This window comes from Drosophila teissieri, chromosome X (assembly GCF_016746235.2).
Source record: "Drosophila teissieri strain GT53w chromosome X, Prin_Dtei_1.1, whole genome shotgun sequence".
NCBI classification, from domain to species: Eukaryota; Metazoa; Arthropoda; class Insecta; order Diptera; family Drosophilidae; genus Drosophila; species Drosophila teissieri.
Genome location: NC_053034.1, coordinates 15,848,651 through 15,871,738, shown reverse-complemented (window position 1 = coordinate 15,871,738; position 23,088 = coordinate 15,848,651). Strand labels below are relative to the sequence as shown.

Genomic DNA, 23,088 nt, shown 5'->3' with positions numbered 1-23,088 from the left:
TTGGGGTTTGGGGTTATGAGGCATTCTGCCGCAGGCTGTGTGTATATATGTATATGTGTGTGTGTGTGTTGTGCTAGTTGGGAATTGTTTGGCACAGTGGATGTGAGAAGTGAGTTCCAGCACCAAAGGGTTTCTATTTGAATACTGATTTAATTAAGACTACTAAATAAATACCAAAATGTGATTATCTTTGTTATTTCAAAGAAAACTATAACCAATTCTTGTTAAAAATTAAAAATAAAATGGGGAAAAAAAGGTTAAAACCAGAGCGTAACGCTCTATTTATATACTCATACATAATGTTAAAATAATATAATATAATAAATTTAAACAAGTATATAACACACTTTTTGAACAGAAGTAAATTGTACCATAAGCCTCTTTTAGGATCATTACAGATTAAGGTATTTCTGCCAGCCATTTGCCAGCGTTGCATTTACAAAGTGACCACTGTTATTTGTGATTCGGTCACTTTGCTGCGGCTGGACAAGCACATTGTGTAGGGGAAATTGCGAGAAAAGCGGCAGGAAAGTGTGGGAAAATGGGGAAAAGCCTCCTCCATTTTTGGGCGGAGAAAGTGCACTGCGGTTGCCAATTGTCGGATCACAAATGCATTTTGGAATGCAATTTTCGACTGAACCTGTGCAAAGGAGGTGGTTTGAGGTCAGTCATGTGCTGGGTACACAGACAGAAACGCTGCACTACTCTTTAAGGCTTATGGTATAAATGTAGTATGTTAAGCATAATAAAAGCCTATGAACTTAACATTTAAGTGGGGTTTTGTTTGGATTAGGTTAGTCAGTGCAGTATGGGTTAATGTGGGCGGAGGGTGATTAGTTTTTAGTGGAAGGGATAAGCTTAAACATTACCTCTTAGGATCTTAATGTCCAGCAATTCTTTATGCCGCGTCCTTCGACCTTTTTGTCACGTGTGGTTAATTGAAATTCATTTTTTGTGCGTGTATATTTGGTTTTTAGTTACAATGAAAGCGGGAGACAAAGAAGTTAATCAGGTTAAGTCACCATCACCGAATAGAACAATAACATATATATTTTTTTGGAGTGTATTGGGGTATTGGCTTAGATTCTCTGGGTATTATTGGGCTTGGATTGTCCTGAATGGACTGGGATGGACTCACTTGTGGTGAAGTTGCGACTGGTGTAGGCCACCGACTCCTTGCCATCGTAGATGGTGTAGGCCTGCACCTGGTAGGTGGCTCCGGGGGTCAGCTCCTTGACGCTGTGCTGGAATGTGTTGTCGTTCACTTGGAAGGTGCGGTTGTAGCTGCTCGACGCCTCCGACAGGCCGAGCACCTTGATCTTGAACGCCGTGTAGCTGCCCTGGGTGGGCGGTGACCACAGGATGATGGCGTTCTTGCCGCTCCTCACCTGAACGGACAGATTCGATGGCGGATCGGGAGCTGCCGGGTTGGGAGGAAAGCACATCAATTAATACGATTCAATTTGTATTAGTTTAATGGTTCACTGCGGCAATGTAGTTCAATTTGTATCAATAGTTCAATTTCTATTCCAGGCTTTGCAATTTGAGAAGCTCTTGAAGCCTTTTCAAGGGATTTGAAATAAATTACAACCACCCCTATTTGAAATAGTTTGAAATTCAAGATACAGGATCACAAAGTGATAGAACTTGGCCTTGTCCTCCAAATGGCTTCCATCTAATTGCATTTTCCTGTTGTGTTGCGTTGTGTTTGAAAGAAAACAAACGAAACATGCAACCAAATACGAGTTGCAAGTGCCACAAACTGCTAATTGCAGTTCGATATTAGCCATTTCCCCTCCAAAGCCCCCTCGCCAAATGTTTGTAAGCTGGCTAATGAGCAAATCGAACTAAGTAACGAAATCAATCAGACAAACGGACAGAGGGGAAGTACAACATGGACGAAAGTTGGTTGATTGGAGTGGGAGTTCGTGTAGTGTCTACACTGATACAAAACACGTGTCCTAGATATTAGAAATTGCATACACGAAATTTCTAGATATTAGAAATTGCATACACAATATTTGGAAGTAAATTTGTTGGGACAAAAGTCATGTACGATTTATAGAATATTAATTAAAAATTCAGCAAATGAAAGGAAATAAGATGTAAGCTAAACTAATTGAAGAATTTAAAATATTTTGGTTACTAAATGTGATTCAAACTTATATCAGAAGTAACTGGATGTTTTTCCAACTGTGAAAAATGCGGAGGGTGAAAATTCGACCGACACCTGCGAAAGTCCAGCCAAAATGAGGGGTTGATCAAGGAAGGGGGAGTGGGAAAACCGGTGGGGGGGTGGACAAAAACAGGGCGTTGAGTGCCAGTCTATGCCTATAAATTACCCAAGGGTCTCGTTTAGGGGAAATGGGGAAAAGTTATGGAGGCAGGGAAAACGAGGAAAGAAAAGCGCTACAAACGGTTGTATCATTTGTACTTTTTACTGTCTGCGATAATGAGCAAAATGCTGTTATGTTATTATTGCCAACGCATTTTTCAAGAAATTCCGCAAAAACACTCTTCCCCATTTTTTTTGTTTAATCTTTACTGCTGTTTTTGCAGAAAAGAAAAATAAATAAACCAAGCTGGTCAACGAAAGAAAGTGTACAAAAATTTCAAGTTATCGCCGCCGATCGACAGCTTAAAAAAGTACAATAAAAACAGAGGCAAAAGTAACATAAAGACATGAACAAAAGCAATACAAACAAAACCAGTAATGGCCAACCACTTTTACTCAAAAACCGGCAGAGTTTGCAAGTGAAAGGGAGACAACAATATATAGAGATAGTCCGTCGATCGATTAAACACATTTGGTATAGTGCCCTATACCGGATAATACGACTTAAAGGCATTTATGGCGATCAGCGATTGCTTTAATTCAATATTACGCATACGCCACGTTGGTATGCTCAATATTTTTGTAATATCTGTTCTTCTAATCAGACATCTAGAACGTAAAGTGTGCAGGAGCCACATATCATAATAATATAGTAGTTATATATGCATATAGTTAAAACAATAGAGAACGTTTGGTGGATGAGTTCTAAGTCAACGTTGCGTATGAGTAATTTGGTTGACATCTTTGTGATATGCCCCCTTAAGTCCGTTTATGTGATAGCTATTGGTACATTCGAAGTATGTGGTATTTTAAGGACTATTGTTCGCTCATCACTCACCTGTTGTTATCGTCACCGTCCAGGTGAGCCAATCGTGGTGCGTGAAGTTCGTGTAGTACAGCCAAAAGTTGTATTTGGTGCCCGGAAGGGCGCGTGAGAATTGTATCTCATCGCCGATTTCCCGGGAGGCAATCGTCGTGTTGGGCTCCGGATAACCGAAGGGCGGACTGTAGTCCAAGCGATAGGAGGCCCCATCGTCCAGGCCGGGATTATTGGGTATACTTATGGCTAGATCTGCACATCGAACGTCCTGCAAGTAGATAGGATATACAACATATAACAGTTAGTTGGCGCTTCTAGTAGTAGGAGTAATATCCTTCTTATTCTTATGGCATTGCCCTTTTATGCGCTTACGCTTAGGTTCGTTGTTATGTGCCTCCATTTAAAGTTTACTCTCTGTCATTTTCAGTTATCACAAAAAGTGCAATGACATTACAGCAACAATACCTGCAGCAAAAGCAACAAGGACGTCTACTGACTGGCAAACAAACAAAAAGTAACGCGAGTGACAATTAAATGGCACATCATGATGATAATGACGATGATGCAGATAGAGATGCAGCTACCGATGCAGATGCAGATACAGATACAAACAGAGACGGCATGCGCGGGTGTTGACGGTAAACGGTTGTCCTTGTTACTCCGCATGTTTGCACACAGAGAGAAATAGTTGCTACCTAAGATATACTCCTAATTGTCGAAAAAAGACAAAGCAACCTCTCTGACTGAGCTTTCCACATTAGCCCTCTGATTTATTGCTGTTTAGAATGATGCTATGATTTTTACAGATTTCGCTTTTGCTTTTTTCTCAGTGTATTTGCCGGCATTCCCCCAGCGCTGTCTGCTGGTGCCAGACGCCAAATATTAACACCGCAAACAATGAGCTCAGCCCCCGCCCACTCCCAACTATTGGAACCCCCCTCGAAACTGCCGCGAAAATGAGGCAAGCGACGAAATAAAAAAAAGGAGGCGGTATAATGGATTTGGCTAGCAAAAGGGACGCAGGACACAGGACATAGGACACAGGACACAGGACACAGATGCTGCCACACAACTCGACGGGCGGCAGACACGGAGATGAGGACTACGGCACATTAAAGGATTAAAATGAGGGAAATGCAGTCGCCGTAGGTGGAGACTTAAATCCAGACTGCATACCCGCTATTATTGCATTGCATTTAAACGAGACAATTGTGCACCTTTTCAAATGTAGTTCATCTTCAACTAGGCAAAATCTTTAAAAGCTTTGAAACTAGTTATTTTCTAGAGCCTAAAATAATTCAAAATTAAATGTTATTAAAAGCAAAGAGCATTGAGTTTATAGCAGTTAAATACAGTTCTTTTCTTACCAGGAAAATGCGATTAACCCAAAACTCCACTTTATGACGGTTATTATTATTACTATACCCAATTACTTGACGGTTTGGCGAACCACTCAATTTTAACGCTCAATTAGGAAAATGGAAATCAACGAAACCCGTGGTTATATCCTCCATTTGAACTGAAACTATCAATTTCTCCGGGGCGGTTGTTCAAACTTTTGTAATTTCATTTGGCAGCAATTCAATTCGATCAAATTGCGGGACTGCTCTTATTTTTTTATGGCAGGCGTGACTGTTCTAATGTTTTCAAATGTGTTCAAATGACCATACAGAAAGTTCATAAAAAAGCCAGAGCAAGTTGACCATCAAACTGAAAGCGTTTGAATGCAAGAATGAAAAAAGGTATAACTCAAACACACAAAATGGCGCCAGGAAGTGGATAAAAAAAAGTTTCCCAACTTGTTGGCTTGATTGATGACTTTGGGCGGCAAATAAAAAGTGGCTTTTATGCCAAGTTTATGCGTCAGAAGTTCATGATATTTATCTACTGCTGTGCATTTTCACATACATATTAATACCAAAAACTAAACTAAATTTATGGTAAAAAATATTTAGGGGCAGAATGCAAATACAATTTTCATAGTTCTTGAGATTAAAAATTCAGCGAATAATCACCAATTTGGGGTACGCATAAACGAGTAGAATGCGCAAAAAATCACCAGCGTATGCAAATCTTAATTCAGTGGCAATTTTCACATTGCCATTTAGCAAAGAGCATTGTCAACCTGTTTGCTTTGACAGCTCAATTTTCCCCATTTTCTTTTTTTGTACCAAACACTTTAAAGTGAGCACTTAGTGCAGCCCACCTGTACCCCCGTCGCGAAATGGCAGTCCAGAAACCGATTGCACTGCATACGGAATGGAGTTTGCCAATTACCGTCGTCACTCACTCAATCAATCGGTCAAACAATCAATTATTTATTATTTATTCAACCCAGTCGGCTTACTTGCAAAATTTTCACAACTCTTTTTTTCGCCAGAAAACTAAAGCAGAGTGTAAGAAATGAAAAAAAAAATGAATTCAATTGCAATTTGCGTTGCGCTTTCGCTTCGAAATCGAAATGAAATGTTGGCCAGCAGCTCCAAAAACGGCTACACCCCACTTTTACCCCTGGAATACCCGTATTACCTCTTTTATTTAATGTTTTCAACTTTTTTTTTTTGTTTTTTTTTTTTGTATTTGGTGGGCGCCTAACTGTAACTCGCTTGCATAATTGAACACTTTTTGTTGAGCTTCTTGTTTTGCTTTCTTCATTTCGCTTTTTCAAGCTGTGCGTCTGTTACTGGCGTTTTCTTTTCTTTTCTTTCTGGCCATTACATGAGCTCCACAGCTACCATGGCCCATTAGTCATTAGCCAAGATAATGATGATGGTGTGAATTAGTGATGCTATTATTCCAAAGCCATATAACTTGCAGTAACTAAGTTTTATGCATTATAAACCAGAGAACTTAAAGTGGAGTTGCTTTTTATCATCAGAACTTAGTTTGCCAAATGTTGGGCTTCGACCAGTTGGGAATTGTAACACGCTGAAACTCCTCTAACTTTCAAGAGCAGGCCAGGAATAAACAAAAAATCCGTTTGGCTGGAAAAACGCCAAACGCACAGCTCTGATATCAATGGCAACATTAACGATGATCATGGTAAGTTTGTTGATTATTATTAACGCATAGTGTGTCAGTCTGGTCAGTCTCACATTATGCAATTAAATATTCGCATCGCATACTCCATTGAAGAAGTGTACACATATGTGTATTAAATGGATATATACATGTACATATGGATAATATATATGTACGATTTGTTGTGGTTTCGTTTCACTTAAATGCTCAATTTACACTTTGCATTATTCGCACATGAGTTTTCGCTGGCGGTTTTATTTTTATTTATTTTTTTATTTGTTTTGCAATTGCTCGGGCACAAACCATTTGAGTTAATTTAACCACACCCCATATGTACTACACTCCTCTCATTTCAAGTCCACGCTTTGTGACTCACATCTTTTGCCATTTGTTTAAGCCAGAGGCAAAGCCACGAATTTTGCAGAAATACACAACAAATAATAATAGTAATATCAAAATTAATGGCAATTAACAATGGGCTGAAAGCCTTCGAATTTGTTATATAACGTATAAAGTATAAACCCCTATGGTCTTGAAGTTCGTATCAAGTGGTTTTATGGCCAAGGCTTCAAAAACATCGCAGATTATCAAGGAGTTTTGTGGAATCGCATGTTCATTGTTTAAAGTCGATCACAGAAACAGGCTTTTAACTGCAGATATTGCTTGTGATATAAGCATACTTAAGCGATCTTGTTTGCTGGTATTTGAAGAGACTTTTCCCGCATTAAAATCATATTTATTCGTCATGTTGTTTTTTCTGTGATTTGTTTGTGCGTACTTTTCAGCCGTGAGCCACTAAAGAAACATGAACTTCAACTTTTGCCATCGCTCTGGCTCTGGCTGTTGCTGTCGCAGCTGCTGATGCAGACTGGCCAAGGCAAACAAAGGCCAAGAGCAAACAATCAAACAGACAAACAAATGCAAAGCAAACATTGCGAGCGAAGCAAACAAACATACGCTGCAAACAACAACGACAACGGGCGAGTTTCATTTGAATAATTAAACACAGAAGCCAAACCCGTAATAACCAAAAGCATTTTAGGATCATGCCGCTGGACTTTTTGGACGTGAATTTGGTTAAATTTGAGACCCAATTTTAAATATGTTTCATCTATCCACTTCCGTTGAGTAGGACTTTAACCCAAATACTTCTTAGCAACAATATACGCGTAAAATTGCATTTTAAAGTCCCAAGAGGCAAATTCCCAAGAGTCTGGGTACTAGAACTTCCACCTTTAAGCCCATGAAGACATTTGGACAACAACAAATAAGAACAGCGACATAAAGAGATGGGAAGTTACGACATCTCACAAGTTAAAAGTTCAACGTCATCTCAGGTGGGACAGCCTATGAATAAAAGAAGTCCACAGAAAGGCCAATCCAAGAGGCAACAACACAAGTAGAACAATGGCAACATGGGGCACACAATGCCAGCAAACAACTGAATAAAGAAAAGCTGGACATTTTCCAGAGATAAGCCGGCACAAGAAAACAACTGGGGCACATTTCGTTTTAGTGCTTTTTAGTATAAATGCACATAAATACTTGCCCTCGAAATTCCGTCTCTCTTCAGACATTTTCATCACATGGGTTCTAAGGATTTTCCAGTTCCTCTTATTTAGAAACCTGAATATTTTTCTCAATCTGCTTATCCATTTAAATCCGGAATTAAGGCATGGGAAATTTCTTAGGATTTAAGACAAGAAGTGAGATTTGATATTTGAATTGTAAAATGAAATGATGAAATGATTATGCTAATCCTTATCGTTGCAAGTTCACACTGCGTGCTTCTTTGAGTTGCAAGGTCACACTGTATTTAGTATACCCGCTGATAATCGCGAAAGCCAAAGCTAATTATTAACTACTATTCAGTCAAGTGCTATTTCCTTTTCCCTTTTTTTTTTTAAATGACTAACATAATTGCCAAGTTTAATTTCAACCATTAATTAGCCAGTAATAGTGCACTTGAAAGCAACATTTTTGTATCTTCTGTGCACAGAACTTTTACTTGTACCTCCCCAACTCTGCGAATAACACAGCACTTGACTTGTCTACGACTTGCACTGGTTGCTGGCTGGGCCACCTGACCGAGAGGCAAAAGCGCAATTAGCATAAAGTGCTCCATTCGGGGGTCTCCAGCTTGTCCATTCCTCGGTTCCTCGGTTTCTCGGACAGCCAACTGACAGTCGGTTGCGCATAGCAGTGGCGCAACGAAGGGGGGCGGCTCTAAAAGCACCAGGATGCTGCATGACTAATGACTACTTGTAAAACAAATGTGCTAAGATGCAAAAGTTCTGGGGAATATAATTAAATTATGATCTACTCTAGAGTACAAGTTATAAGGCAGCGGGTAATCTATGATGTAATACATGACGAATGCACTTCGTAGCTTACATCCCCCCCTTCGAAAAAAAACACCACCTAAGCCTCTGTCTCCAGACGCTGTTGCAGTTGCAACTAGTTCCTTACTCATTGCCGTGGCTGTAGTTGAAGTGTGAAAAGTTGCCCGTTGAATTGCAGGTTTCAGGCGAAAGGTGGAAGATGGAAGGTGGAAGACAGACGGAAATAAAGGTAGGTGGGGTATTCAAAATAAAGAGTGGACAATGAAGTGAGTAAGTGAAGTGGGCGTGGCGGATAAGGCAGCCGAGTGACATATGTATGCATAAGTTGTCCGTTTATTGCGTGCGTACACAAATAAAAATGCGGATCTCAACATATTTATGATCAATATAATAAATTATATAATTCTATAGTTTAAAAAAAATGTATATTCCGGTTTACAGACAGGGATATTTACTATACATCAATACTTTCTTATGCTGTATATGGGAAATTAAAAAAAAAAAAGTTTTAAATGCTTTTTGGTCTGTTTTTAAGATGAAAAATGGTAAATTGAAAATATTATTTCAAGTGTACTTCACTCTCCCACCTCAATTACCTCAATTTATGCTCATTTGTTGCTTCTTCTCCATCGCTTTGCGTAGAAATTACCATTCATTGCACGTCTCGTTTTTGGATATGTTTTTGTTTTCAGTTGCTTTTCTTTTCTTTGCTTTTCTTTTATTTTCTTCTCTTTTTTTCATTTCTATTTCTTTTGGAATTCCTCTGTTTCTCTTCTTTCGCATTGCACCCGTACTTTTCTGTACGTTTTTGTACTTTTTTTCGGATGTTTTTGTGCTCTGAGCTCTAAGCTCTGAGCCGAGCTCAGTTCAGTTGAGCGGCTATTTAAATCGCTTAAGACCTCCCATCGGCCACCCCGCCCCCCTCTCCCCCCACCGCATTTCACCTTTCTTTTATTGGTTAATATGCGTGACTAGAATTGCCTGCTTCTTTGCTTGTTTGTTTGTTTGTTTTGCTTGTTGTCATAACAGCGGCAGCCCAGCTATCAGTTTATCAGCATTATCCGCAACTTTAATAACTGACAACGAAAACCGGAAACTTAAATTGGAGCCGCGAAAATCGTCTGCAAGTCGAAATCGCAGTTGCGAATCAAGCGGAATCAGACGAATCTCTTAAGCTCAGTCGATCATTATTTTCCGCCTACGACTTCCGCTTTGGGAAGTCTTTGTCTGGTAAGTTCAGTTCACTGTGGGCTTGAATCACCCAAAATAAGTAGGGGTATGTGATATTCTAGTGTTTCCATGCAAAGGTAGGTACATTTTAGGAAATAACTATATAAATAAAGCTCAGCCATTTAATTTCCCGCTTTTCCTAATGTTGCCAATTTTCCCAACCCTTGGCCTTTTTGAAAAGTGCTCAATTCTGCAATTACAAAACGATTTCGATGGCAGACGGCAATCAACAAATGTCCCAAAGGAACCTCAAAGCCCAAAGCCCAAATCCTCGAATCCTCGTCGGTGGCGGTGGTCAGGGGAAGTGTCTAAGTAGCTTCGTATCCTTCTCCTTTTCCCATTTCCCATTTTCCAGCTTCCATTTACACTGAAGATGCCCAAAGGTATAGAAAAGTATTTTGTGAATGGGACTCAGCCATAAAGCACAAACAGACAGCGAAAGGACAGCATTTGTGGACTCGAGTTAGGCTCCCCGACATAAGGACATGCATACATACATACACACAAGCGTGTGTAGTTCTGCACTGAGAGAAAATATGTGAATAAGTTAAAACTTACTTCAGATTTGATAGATAAACGTAATATCTAAGTTGTTGTGTTTTCAAGATGATTCTTTACAGCATTTGTTCAAATATAAACTTACTTTTAAAGTTTGATTGTTTTCTAAAGCACTTTTAGATAACAATTGTTCATAGCTTACATTTTAACATTTTCTTAAATCAGCCCTTTTCCTTTATTGTTAATAGCGCTTTTTCTGAGTGCATAAATACACCAACACGAGTAGTGACTTGCTTAGCCTCCCTGAAAGCAAACTACAGTTCGCCTTTTGCTTCTGACCAGGCAATTTACCAATGAAACTTTTGCCCTGTTGACATGTGTATGCCGGCATGTTTGTGTGTGTGAGGGAGTGTGTGTGTACAAGTTGGAAACTTGCAGACAAAGTGGAACGGTGGATAAAGGAGGGACAAAAGGAGGAGGAAAGGCCAAGTAGCGCGCAGTAAGAGAATTTATTAGTTGCCTTTCATGGCAAATATTGTGACAAATGGGCATATAAAAGGAGCCAAAGGTGCCGGCAAATGTGGGCGGTGGGCGGTGGACGGCGGGCGGCGGGCGGAAAATAGGCAACAGGAGGGAAAGGGATGGCATGTCTAGGCGCAGTTTGTGTCCCTATGCTTGTGCGTGTGTGTGTGTGTGTGTGTGTGTTTCTGCACACAAGTGCAAAGTGAGTGAGCATTCAAAAGTTGCCGTTACACAGACGAGGCGCCATCTTGATAATTGCTTAATACGGGATACAGGTGAGACAGGTAGACTGTGCGAAAGAGACGGCCAGCAGCGCTCAAGGAATAAAGCCACCGTCATTATTGTTATTACACTATTTCGATAAGATGCTGATTTAATTTTGAAAAACTTGTTTATTTGTCAACTACCTAATTTATAATTATATTTATAAATTTATACATTTTTTTTTTTTAAATTCATTAAGAGTGCTTCACCTTTATCATAATATTTTCCTCACCTCACCATTTTCATTTTGTGCTGCTTATCTTTTACACCTATCGAATGTGTTTATGCAAATGGAAAAGCCAGGGGGACAAATTGTCAAGTGCTTGTTGTTGTTCATCAAGTGGAAGAATATGTACGCGAATATGTAAATTTAAATGACATCAGTACAGAGTGGGTTCCCAATGTCAAAAATAAATTTCCTTTTTAAGCAGCTCATATTTAATATTCTTTCCATACATATATTCTGCATTTAACCATTCATTTAACTGATATTATTGTATATATTATATTGTATATATTATATTGTATATATTATATTGTATTATATAATATTTTAATTCAACATTTGGAAACTCAGACAGGATTAACCACAACCCAAACGCCTGACTCGCCATCCTTATTTCAATCAATGCATTTTTGCCAGTTAATTAAAAATGAACACTGCAAAATGGGAATTTAATGAGCCGACTTCTCCTTTGCAGAAAATGACACTTTAAAAAACCCTTTTACTCCTGCCATCAAAGTTTCTGCTGCGGATTGCATAAATTATGTTTTAAATGAGGGGAGAAATTGTGAAGGGTCTGCAGTTAAGTTAGCTTCCCTTATATGCAAAACTCCAAATAACAAATGCAAAAAAGGAAAAAATCAATATTTATGCCAAGACAGAGAGGAGATGGTAACAATTTTCCACTGCCAATTCTCCTTGGCCTCCTCTTATTTTCCCTCTTCTCCATCTGCAAAAAAAAACTTTTGCACTGAATATTATTCCTCGGTTTGCCATTTTCTTTGCTGCCAAACGATGCGTATCCTGGATAGGGATGCAAATGAAAATATTTTGGGGAGGATTGGTGATTCCTTGAGGGAACTCGAATACTGGCCATTGAAATGGGAAAACATTCAGTGGCTACTTTAGGTAAAAGTCTGAAACCAAAAGCCATAATTGCGCACTGGGCATATTTTGGAAACTGGTTAAAAGTTGCCAAATAATGCTGCAAATATGAATTGCCATACCTCGTTGACCATGTAATTAACGTTTGGCAGTAAAAACCTCTCTTGGACAACAAATCATATACTAGTGTTCTAGCGTGAATTTCATATTTAAATGTACACGTTTTAAACTCCCAATATATACAACACGCAGTTACGTAATCGGGGTCACAATCGGCAATAAACAATAAACAAAAAAGATTGGAAGTAGATAAATGAGTGGACGCAAAATCGAGTTGTGCAACACGAAATCGATAAATTAGCATTATTAATGGACCTTGTCGAATGCCCATCTCGGGGAATTAACCTTAATGTGTGCTTTGCATTTCTCCGGCTTTTCTTTCGATTTCGGATTTTGGCTGTTGGCCCCTTTGACATTTTGCCAATACAAAGCTTTCTCGGTTTCGGCCATGTCAAATGTCAGTTAGGATTTCCCCCATAAGCAAAGGAATGGGGTTGGGCGAAATCGTTATACGCTAACCTATTTTCCTTGGACGAGCACGAAAAACTTGATAGAATTTGAAACGACATAACCATGTTTGCATTTCATTTCCAGAGATTCCATATGGTTGGTTATCATGTAAGTTTCAAGTATTTATTTTAGTACACAGGTATTTATTTTGTTTTGTTTGGAAATTTATAACTTTTGTAATTGCACCTAAGCCCCATTTAGTTGGTGTAGTCATCGCTTTTCACAATTAAATGGCGAGTGCGTTTAATCTTAATTAAAAGTTAGCAGCATGCGGCATGCAGCATTTTAATTAAATGACTTCGACTTGCACTCGGCGTTCGTATTCGCATTCGCATTTGGATTTGGATTGGGATTTGCATTCGCATTTGCGCAGCCACTTGCTTTTTGCACATTTTTGCATTTTGCCATTTTCGCATGTGCAGCGAAACGTGACGAGGCCTTAGCCCCAATTCAGCTGGCTGAACTCAATCCTTTAAGGATTTAAAGAGGGAGAATCGCTTCTTAGCCCAGTTGGCTATATCCTGACAGATGGATGCCAAGGCAGTTGGGATACCCGTTTGCGCCAGTTGCGCCATTTTCGCCATTAGCGCTGATTTTGGGCCCGAATGAACAGCGCTGTTTGGTCCTGCTCCTTGTTCCTGTTGCCAATTAATAGGGCCACCTTGGTCTTCTGTTGTTCTGTTTTTCTGTTGTTTGAGCCAGCAACTGTCGCAAAAGTATGTCACGCTTGTAATTAAAAACTTTGTTGCCCGCTTTGCCTGTCCCCAAAACCATTACTTTCAACTCTCTCCAATTTTTACGTTTTTACATTTCCCATCTCCCCCCATCCAAACATTGTAATGAAACCAACTTATTGCTGCATAAAAATTCGCACTGCCACAGTTTTATGTGCAATGTGCAGAAAGCAATGACAAATGAATATAGCCCAACCGCGATAAGCAACAGTGTTGATTGCGACTTTATAGTTTACAGTTGATAGTTTAACCAAATGGCACACCATTTCTCCAGAACTTGGCTGTGTTTGGGGCCGCATTTTAAGCCACAAATCTCCATGTAAAGAAATGTGTGAAATGAATTTTGCACAACCTCAGACGCGGTAATTGAACCACGCCCACAAGTCCACACGCCCACTGAGGCATTAGCGCCCATGCCATACAAGTCCAAAGAGCAACATTTTAAGCAACATAAATATTTACGCAGAGGGCGAAGAAGAAGCCAACAAAAACGCATAAAAGAGAGTGAAAACTAAATGGGGATGGGGATGGGGGGTGGGGAGTGAAAAGTGGGAAAAGCCATAGGAAAATTCAAAAACTCCATAAGGCCCAAACCAAAACCAAACTAGGCTAGGCAACATTTAGATGAATGGCTGAGGGCGCAGTGCCAGTGGGTAGGGATAGTATTGCGGGGATGCACTGGAAAAAATCAAGCTGGAACTTCCATAATGGACGGGAGCAAAGAAGTTACCAGGGATTATGGAACCATTTACTTTTGATACTTTTGATATTTAGCTACAAGACTTGTTAATGAATAAACTGCCATGTTTTTCCCGCCAGTGCAATTTCTGTGCTTAGTTCTCAACTGGTGTTCGTTATGAGCCCACCAGCCGCCGACGACACTTGAAAGTGTCGCAAAGTTTCCTTTTTCAACGCTATTTTTCCACATTTTTTCCTAGTTTGGCCAACAAACAAACAAAGGAACAACAAAAGCTCAACCTGCCGTGTGCCATTAATTGAAGTTTGTTGAACCAAAAGCTGTTTGCTGAAAAACCAAAACCAGTACTCTGCACTATATTCCGTGCTATAGATAGGTGCACAGTGTACCACATGCATAAATATATTGTATACCCACCCAATAGCGAACACATTTTCAGCTGATGGTTTTTGATGATGTTAAAAGATAGAAATGTGCATGAATGTGCTTGTGGATGGGGGCAAACAAACACACACTATCCGCCTAGAACGTCAGCTTGAGGACCAATTTTGCGCGATAAACCACACCTGCCAGTGCTGGAAAATGTATTGAGAAGCGTTGGAGTGCATGGAAGTGTCAAAAGTTAACGATTCTTTTAAGAGCAAACTTTAGGGGCAAGTTTTTGCTGAATTTTCAAAGTTCGACTTGGTTTCACATTGCAACGCATTGCAAATGGCAGAAAAGCTGCGAATTTCTTTCGTATCAAAATTTGCGCACATAGTTTTCCTTCGGTGAAACTTTCGAAGCAAACTTTTGCATTTATTTGGTGCACTAATTAGGAAAAATTAAATCAACTTTCTTTCGATAACTTCAATTTTGTCGTAATAAAACTGTCATAAAAAGTAGTAGATTAACGAAAATCTTGAACAAATTTCCCAGCTAGAAGTCGTTGAAAGCGGAATGACATTATTCAGTGGAATTAAGTAGCTCGGTTTTCCGCAGAACCACAAATGTATATCAAGTACTTTAATGCTCGAGTGCTTGAGCATTTTCTCTTTGTAAGGTTTTCCTCTCACCCTATTTGGGATTTTCCAGCGATTTCACTTCGCATGTAAGTCAAACCGCAAAACTCAAACTCAAGTATGCAGACAAACACTCGTAGATATTTAGATAAGGTTATCTATGTGTGTGCAATGCATATGCCAGTAGTACCTATGGTTTTTTTGCTTTATATATAAATATATATATATGTATATATGTATGTGTATATATGTATATGTTTATGTTTTGTATGGCAAAAGCAGGCCGCGTCTGTTGTCGTGATGCAAGTCTTCATCTCCAGCGACAAGCTCGCAGCCGCCTTCTTGTTGTGTTATATTTTTCATTAATGATGTAATTTGGTGTCATTGTTATAAGCGACAGCGACAACAAACTACAACAATGCATCGCATTTCCTACTTGACAGCAGCGTCAGTTTGTCATTGCATCAGTTTGCCAGTTTCGCGGGAGTGCTATCATTTACACCGCACAAAAAGGGGGATTGCAATGAGGTCTAAAACTACGTATAAAGGTGTCTTAAAGTATGTAGCAAAAATTGATCTTTCGATGAGTATAGTGATTTAAGATATACGGGAACAGAACGATTTAGTCAAGTGTTTTGACTATAAGATACCCGAGCGCCACCTAGCGGTGGTTATGATCAATACTCCTAACTTTCTATTGCAAACTTCATCTATTTATACAAACGAAATCATATGTGCAAATATTTAACATTATTTTTGATCTGGAAAGCATCATTATTTGTTCTCTCTGCAGCAAAACACAATGGCAATGGGAAATTGCGGCAGACTGGCCCGCCCTTCTTGGTGCTGAAATTCAAATTAATTAACATTTTCTCATTTCATGTTCTCATTTTGCAGCAACGGCTGGAATGGCAGCAGCAGCCCAGGAAACCAGGAAAGCACGAAAGCAGGAACTGCAGGATTAGGAGGCACTAACTTACGGCAGCTGTGCGGCAATTTGCATTTGCCAAACTCCGAAATGAAGAAACAGCAGCAGAATATTAAAAGACACACAGCCAGGCAGATGTACGTATAGGCTTAGGTTGGGAGAGGTAGTTGGCCTTCTTTTCTTCGGCAATTTGCATTTTCTAATTGCCAGGTTATGTAGATTGCAGCATTTTTTCAGAAAACCCCATAAATACTTAAGATTTGAAGTCCGAAATCATCCAGAAACTATGCCAAGATAAGCCAACTTCGCTAGTGATTTGTAATCACTTCGATTTATATCTATGATAAATGCCTATTAAATGGCTCCAAATTAATTAAATTTGAATACAGCCAACAGAAATGACTACAAATCTGTACAATAAAATGCTGCCAACCACGTTATCGAAAAGGTTCTCCTTAAGCACCCGTAAAATATTTGCGAACGAATCATAGAGTAATCCTAGAGGAAAATCGCTATACTTTTCCTTTTGTGGATGGCGTGTGGACTGTAAGCTTTTCTTTTGTTTTCCTCTGAGGCCGCAAGCGGTGGAAATATTTGTGCAAACAATTCCCGCTTAATAGGGAAATGGGAAATGGGGGGCCAAAGGAATAGGACCTGGATTAATAGGGAATAGGGACTGTGGTGGTGGGCAAAATGGGGAAAATAGGGAAAATGGCTTTGGGCTATGGGCCACCTGTATACACAGCCATGTATATACATACATATGTACATGCATACATACAAATATACTCACATCCCTTCAAGGACATTATGGCGGCTCCAGTCCCACAAATCAACGTCTTCTTTCCCCATTTCCACTGGCATTTCCGCTTTTATTCCTTGCCATGTGCCGCCTATTGTTTCGCTTACCCCAACACAGAATCTCCAACTCCTTTTTCTGCATCTCTGCACTCAGCTTTTTTCCGTTTTTTATCCTTTCTCGGCTTTCAGCTTTCTTGCTGCACAATTTTTTGATCACATCCTTGAGCAATGGAGATATGGGCGTGTGCTGCACATAAATTTGCATTTCTTTTGGTGTCAAAGGAAATTTTGCCATTTTAATTTGCCTAATTTACTGCGAAAAATCGCAAACAAATCCCGTTTTCCCCCATAGCCTCTACAGGAACTCCTCTTTTCTCGCACTCTCCCTTCATTTTCCCTTTATTTCCATCTTATTTTTATGACGCCGTAGCCCATGACATTTTATGGCCATCAAAATCGCATAAGACGTCAAAGAAATAAAAAGCCAGATGATGGCAAAAAGAAAGAAAGTTTGCCCATAAAAAAGGGTTGTATAAAAGAAGGGGAGAAAGTCCGAGAATTTAATGAATTGATTGATTGATAGAATGATTAATAGGTTGGCCGGATTGCAAAAGGATACCGAATGAAACGTGCAACCTCTAACGTTCGATAAAAGACCATAAAAGCTGAAAACAAGAAATCTAAAGAAATATCTCCATACAATTGTTATGACAAATTGATTATTACTTAGCAATTGAAACAGAGGACACAAAATTGGAAGCCCATAAAAGTAGGCAACACAAAAGAGGAAAAATCCAAGTAACTTTATTTTGAGCTTACTTGGAACACATATGTATGTACTTTTTGTGTCATTTCCAGTACACACTTCAGGTCTTTCTTGGACCTCTGTGCAGAATCTCAAAATAATTCAATTAGATGCTGTGATACCCCAAAAAAACACAACCCATGAAGGCCATACACACAATCAGTGAATTAAATTCAATTAAATGCAGACAGGAGGAGTCCTGCGTCCTGCTTCCTGTCCTTCTGTTCAACGTTTATTTAAAAAATCTATGCAAAATTCAAACGGAAATCTGGGTGGAAGGGAAACTTTCACTGCCTGAATGGAATATGAATATTTCCGACTTTAATGCTATTAGACATGAAGAAACACACAGAGAAGTTTGGTTTGTTCATCATCAGGAACTTTACGGTTGGCAAAAGTTTCATTTCATACACAAAAAATCCCTCTTCTTCTCGGCAAAAGATTTGTGCAAACAATTTGCAGCCACAAAGTGTGTGCCTGCACATACATAAATTGCTACGAGTGTGTGGGTGATGTTTGTATGTATCATCGGTGTGTGCATACGTATGTACGTATGTATTCGCTTGTGTGGGAGTGTTTACAAATGTGTTCGCCCTGTAGCCATTTCAGGATCCGCTCCTTTTTCCACTTTTCCCGGGAACCTTTTCCCCTGGCGCTTTGTTTACGGTTACAAAGAGCCGCCTGAAAGTGAAGCTAAGGCTTACAGTGGGCACTCACTAAGTTGAACCGCATAACACACCGCATAAGTCACACAAGATGACTTTGTTATTGAAGATATGAAAAGAACAAACTTATAAGTAACAAATCTTCTACTTTAAAGGTTGCTGTACAGATATAAACATTGTGCTCTTAAGCAGTGAAGCTTTTATACAGATATGCGGAATATTTTCTATAAAATTCGTTACTAAAATATTAATCTGAATTAGTTACTGTACTTGCTGGCCTTTTTCCGCACTTTCTCCGAAGGGAATTCCTAAAAAAGGGATTCTGTTTGGTTGCCGGCAAAGTCTTGGAATACCGGGCAGACAAATTCAATTTGTTTTCTCCTACAAAATGTTTCTTTCAAATGGGAGGGTCAGAAGTGGGCGGCTCGGGGAGTGGGAGTGGCAGATGGAAGCCCAACTATGTGAAAGCGGAAGCTGCACAAAAAAAGAGCCGACGCAAAAAAGTACAACAAAAATAAAGCTGAGAAAGCAAATGTCGTGCTCATTGTACAGTGGGCCACATGCGCGTTGTTTTGAAGTTTGTTTTCACCATTTGGAAAAAACCGGAAATGAATTTATATTTGATTTAAATACCATAGTTTATTTGCGTCTCATTTGAAATACTCCCTAAATTTAAAGTATAAATTTTAAAAATAATGAATGTAGCTAGTAAACAGCTATAGAAATCACATTGCCTCACTGTGCCAGGGTTGTCAGGCAACGAAAAAAAAAACAGTGGGGGAAATATTAAATGAGCATTACAACTATATGTATTCTTTACCCGGAGCCGGCAAACTTTTTGTTGTGATTTCCTGTTTTTTGTTCTCTTTTTTGCCAAAGTTACAACAACAAAAAAGGAAAGTCTCGTCTGCGGGGAGCAAAGACAACAACAAAAAATGCAGACAACAAAAGCCACAGTGAACAGAAAATGCTTAATAAAAGGGAATAGAGAAAATCAATATATTTGGGCAGATACACACACAGACGCGCCGACACACACACACACGCACACACACACACAGACAGTTTGTTCCTGCGAGGAGTAGCCGGCAAAACTTTCGTATACGTATACGCCATGTGGTACAGCGCCAAAGGCGGAAGAACGAAAGAGAGGGTCCGATGCCGGAAGACAGAGAGAGAGAGAGTGGGCGAATGGGCAAAGGAGGGAGAGGGCACGATTGTTGCGCAGTAAATGCCGTTAGATAAATGCGAAAACAGCGGCGAAAATTTGAATTTCCATGAATGAACAGAGGAAAAACAGTGCAAAAGAGATGGCGCGATAGACAGAGATAGCGTTATAGCAGCTATCATTCACAAAAGTCTTATTTTTTCGGCAAGCTTCCGTTGTTTTTCCCCACTTCCCTTTGCTTTCCGTATTTACTTACATGTGTTTGTTCGCATCTCGGTGCGTTTTCTATGGGCATTTCAACTGACCCACTTGTTAAATCCCACAAAAATTCATTGATTAATTCCGGACCACCTTTGTTGCCCACTTTTTTGCTTTTCACAGATTTTCCAAAAATGGCTTTTCTTTTATTTGGCACACAAATGTTTTTGTTTGCGGTTTTCTATTCTACTAACTGCGTCTTTGTTTTAAAAACCATTTATTTATGCATTAAGAAAATGTATCCCCACTATTTTCATCCAACTATAAAATTGATAGCAGAACTTCTCTGCATTCTATTTGCGTTCTATGGGAGCTGTCAAAAATAGTCCCTCGTGCATGGCTAAAAAATGACTTTTTCCATTTTGGCCAACAAATGACTCGCTTTGGAACACGTTAAATCAAGCGTTACTGATGCAATTAAAAGTTAAAAGACCAAACGGCAGAAGGGATATGCCAAATGCCCCAAAGGCCAAACAGGACAACACGACGAGTGAAAGTGGAAGGCGATGGGAAGTGAAAAACGTAGTCGAGGAGACCACGGCAGTACTTCACAGTAAACTGCATGTAATTGCATGGAAAATTAGCTGTGACACCGGGTGAAAGGAGGCAAATAGGGGTTTGACAGCAACCAGAGAGGTGATTTCCACCAGTTAATGAAGTCCAACGTGGACTCAGACAGGTAATTCGATTTGGGTTCATGCATAGTTCAGTTTATTTGCCCGCATAGGGTCCGCAGCGATCAATATGTGTGTGTGTGTGTGTGTGTGTGTGTGTTCTATGCACCTTTGCGCAACTCCCCTTGCTATCTCCACCTTTCCATCCATCGCACAATACACAACGAGAGCAAAACAATTCCCTTTAGCTACTTCAGCCCTTTTCCCAACCCATCATACACCTTGCCCACTTTTCCTCGACACTTTTCCATTCGTCGTCTGTGGCGGAAATGTTGGCAGAGGCAGCCACCAAAAGTGAGACAGATGCAATTTACCGGAGCACAATGGATGAGGTGAGCATTAATGCACAAATGCGACACCTGGCGTCAGGAAATTGCTAGGAAGCGACTAGCACGGAAATGGAATTGTGATCTATTGTTGCAGGCACAGAGCGTAAAAGCTTTCTCCACTTATTAATAAAGTGAATTTGATACAAGTATCACAACTTCACTCGTATTTAAAATCAAACTGTACGCATATTTAAGTTTTACTAGTGGATCCACTGTGATTTTCACATACTTGTTCAGCCATTTTACTAATTATCCACTTTGTAACGCTTATCCACGAATAAAATCAAAAACCGAATACAAATTTCTGTCACCATTTCTGTCTCCAAACGTCGCAAACTCATTTCCCCTTTGCAAAAATCTTCGCTGACTATCAATCAATGCGAATCACATGGGGGAATGCAATGATAACAACACTCAACAACAGCGACAACGCAATTTCAACAACAATACACGACGGCAACACCAATGGCATTCAACAATGGCGGCGTGACAGCTGTCAAAGCAGACGATAAAATCAACGAGCTGACTTAAAAAAGGGGGTAAAAGGAGGGTGGCAGAAGGCAGAGAGGCGTAATGGGGAAAAGGTGATTTCAACACGGACTTTCTTTCCTGTCATTTCAGTAGGTCCCACACCGATGCTCTATCTTGGTAAAACACTGAATTTAAACACGTAAACTAAAGTTTACCCAACTGAATATCCGGAATAACTGATATCAATCATATTCCTGATCACAAAGCGTACTTCTACCCTTAATTAATTAAAATTCGATGGACAAAGTGGCTTGAAAGAGCATCCATCTTCATCAAATGTATATCCATCGAAAAATCATTTACCATTAATTATTCCGTGCATATACCCCTTATCACTTTCTGCCCTCCAAGCATTCAGAACTGCCCTAGCTGGCAATTTTTATAACCTTCTTTAAATGAAATAAACCTGCGACTCCAAGCCCAAGCACACCAACCACAATGGCAACAACAAACAGGAAAAGCTTAAGCCTAGAGCCACTATTTCCTCCCCCCTGATCAACGGAAATGAAGGAATAAAGTGGGTTGGCGTTCTGAGGAGTACCAAGTACAGTGTTATCCCCCCTTGCACAAAAATCCTCTAGAAATTAGACAATTTTTCCTGGGGAGTTCGGGGTTGGTAAGCTGGTCAAAAGCACTTCCCTCGCCATAGCGACAAGAAATGCTCATAGCTCCCATCATCATCATCATCATCATCTGATGCGACAGCTTGGCGGGGTGGCAGACTTATAAGGGGGATGGTATCCAGTTGGGGACGGGGTGTCTATATAAAGTTGCGTTTAAACGGATTTCATCACATCACAGCCCGGCCACGGAAGGGAATTCAATTTAATTTATCAGGCGGCAAAGTAAAAGTCGCACAGGGTAACGTAACACGCCTTACACGAAGTGAAAAGCCTTTCGGAAATAAAATCCTGGAGGTTTTGTTGCAAATAAATAGTCGTTCTAGTCTGACTGCAGAAGTATGTAATCTAAAATGAATATACATTTATAATTAAATCAAAAAGCTAAGATTTTTTCCCTCTGTGAGTTCATCAACCCCCGAAAAGTGTTGGCAGTGGTTGGGGGGAGGGGAATTACTTAAGAAGCAGGAAAAATCTCTTGTTCTTGGCGTTTTTCCATTTTTCCTTAGCCGTGAAGCAAATGCAATTAATCATTTTGCTTTTAGCGTTGACTTAAAAGTATTTCAATGCTCAGCAGGGTGTACTTGAAAATGTTTGAGGTTTCTGTGGGGGGTTGAGGTTTTTCATGCTCAAATTTGTTGACAATTATGTGTAACCGCTTCACATTTCGGCTTTTAACTCTATTTGCCAGCTGGATGGATGGGGTTCAATAGAAAACGAAGAGCAGCCAATGTGGTGACCCCGACAAAACCGAAATATTTCGTTTTAATCATGTGTGCATGTCCTGTCATCTAATTAGTCTCATTTGCATACATCCATCCGTCCATCCGTTCATCCATCTCCATCCACAACCCTTTTATTGGCGTTGACCTTTCGGCTTTCGGACACATTGGACAAGGGAATTCCATTTCAGTTTGCGGTCAGTGCATCTAATTCTTCTTTGGGGTTGCATGCAACTCGTCACCGCACGTCACCCATTTATTATCTGCACCCCGTTTGATTTGTTTACGTTGGATGGTGGCGATGGGGAAATGCTTTAAATTGCTGTTTGATTAAGTTACCATGTGGTCGGGTATAAATTTATCAAGGAAATTATCGAGTTACGTAGACAATTAGTGTGTATTTCATGAAAAAGTTTCTTGATCCAACTAAGACATTGCCGTCCAT

At 39.8% G+C, this 23,088-nt stretch overlaps 1 protein-coding gene across 4 annotated transcripts in view; it reads right to left on the bottom strand.

Moving 5' to 3' along the window:
• Nucleotides 1–23,088, bottom strand: part of LOC122625260 (tyrosine-protein phosphatase 10D) — a 44,771-nt gene that overhangs the window by 9,169 nt on the left and 12,514 nt on the right. For 2 of the 4 annotated variants that reach the window (XM_043805279.1, XM_043805281.1), the window contains exons 3-5: nucleotides 3,174–3,423; nucleotides 1,139–1,420; nucleotides 870–917 (exon numbers count right to left, since the gene is read on the bottom strand). In XM_043805279.1, the coding sequence (XP_043661214.1) occupies nucleotides 870–917; nucleotides 1,139–1,420; nucleotides 3,174–3,423 (580 nt within the window). The remainder of the gene's footprint in view (nucleotides 1–869; nucleotides 918–1,138; nucleotides 1,421–3,173; nucleotides 3,424–23,088) is intronic. The other 2 variants (XM_043805282.1, XM_043805280.1) reach the window with 1 other exon arrangement.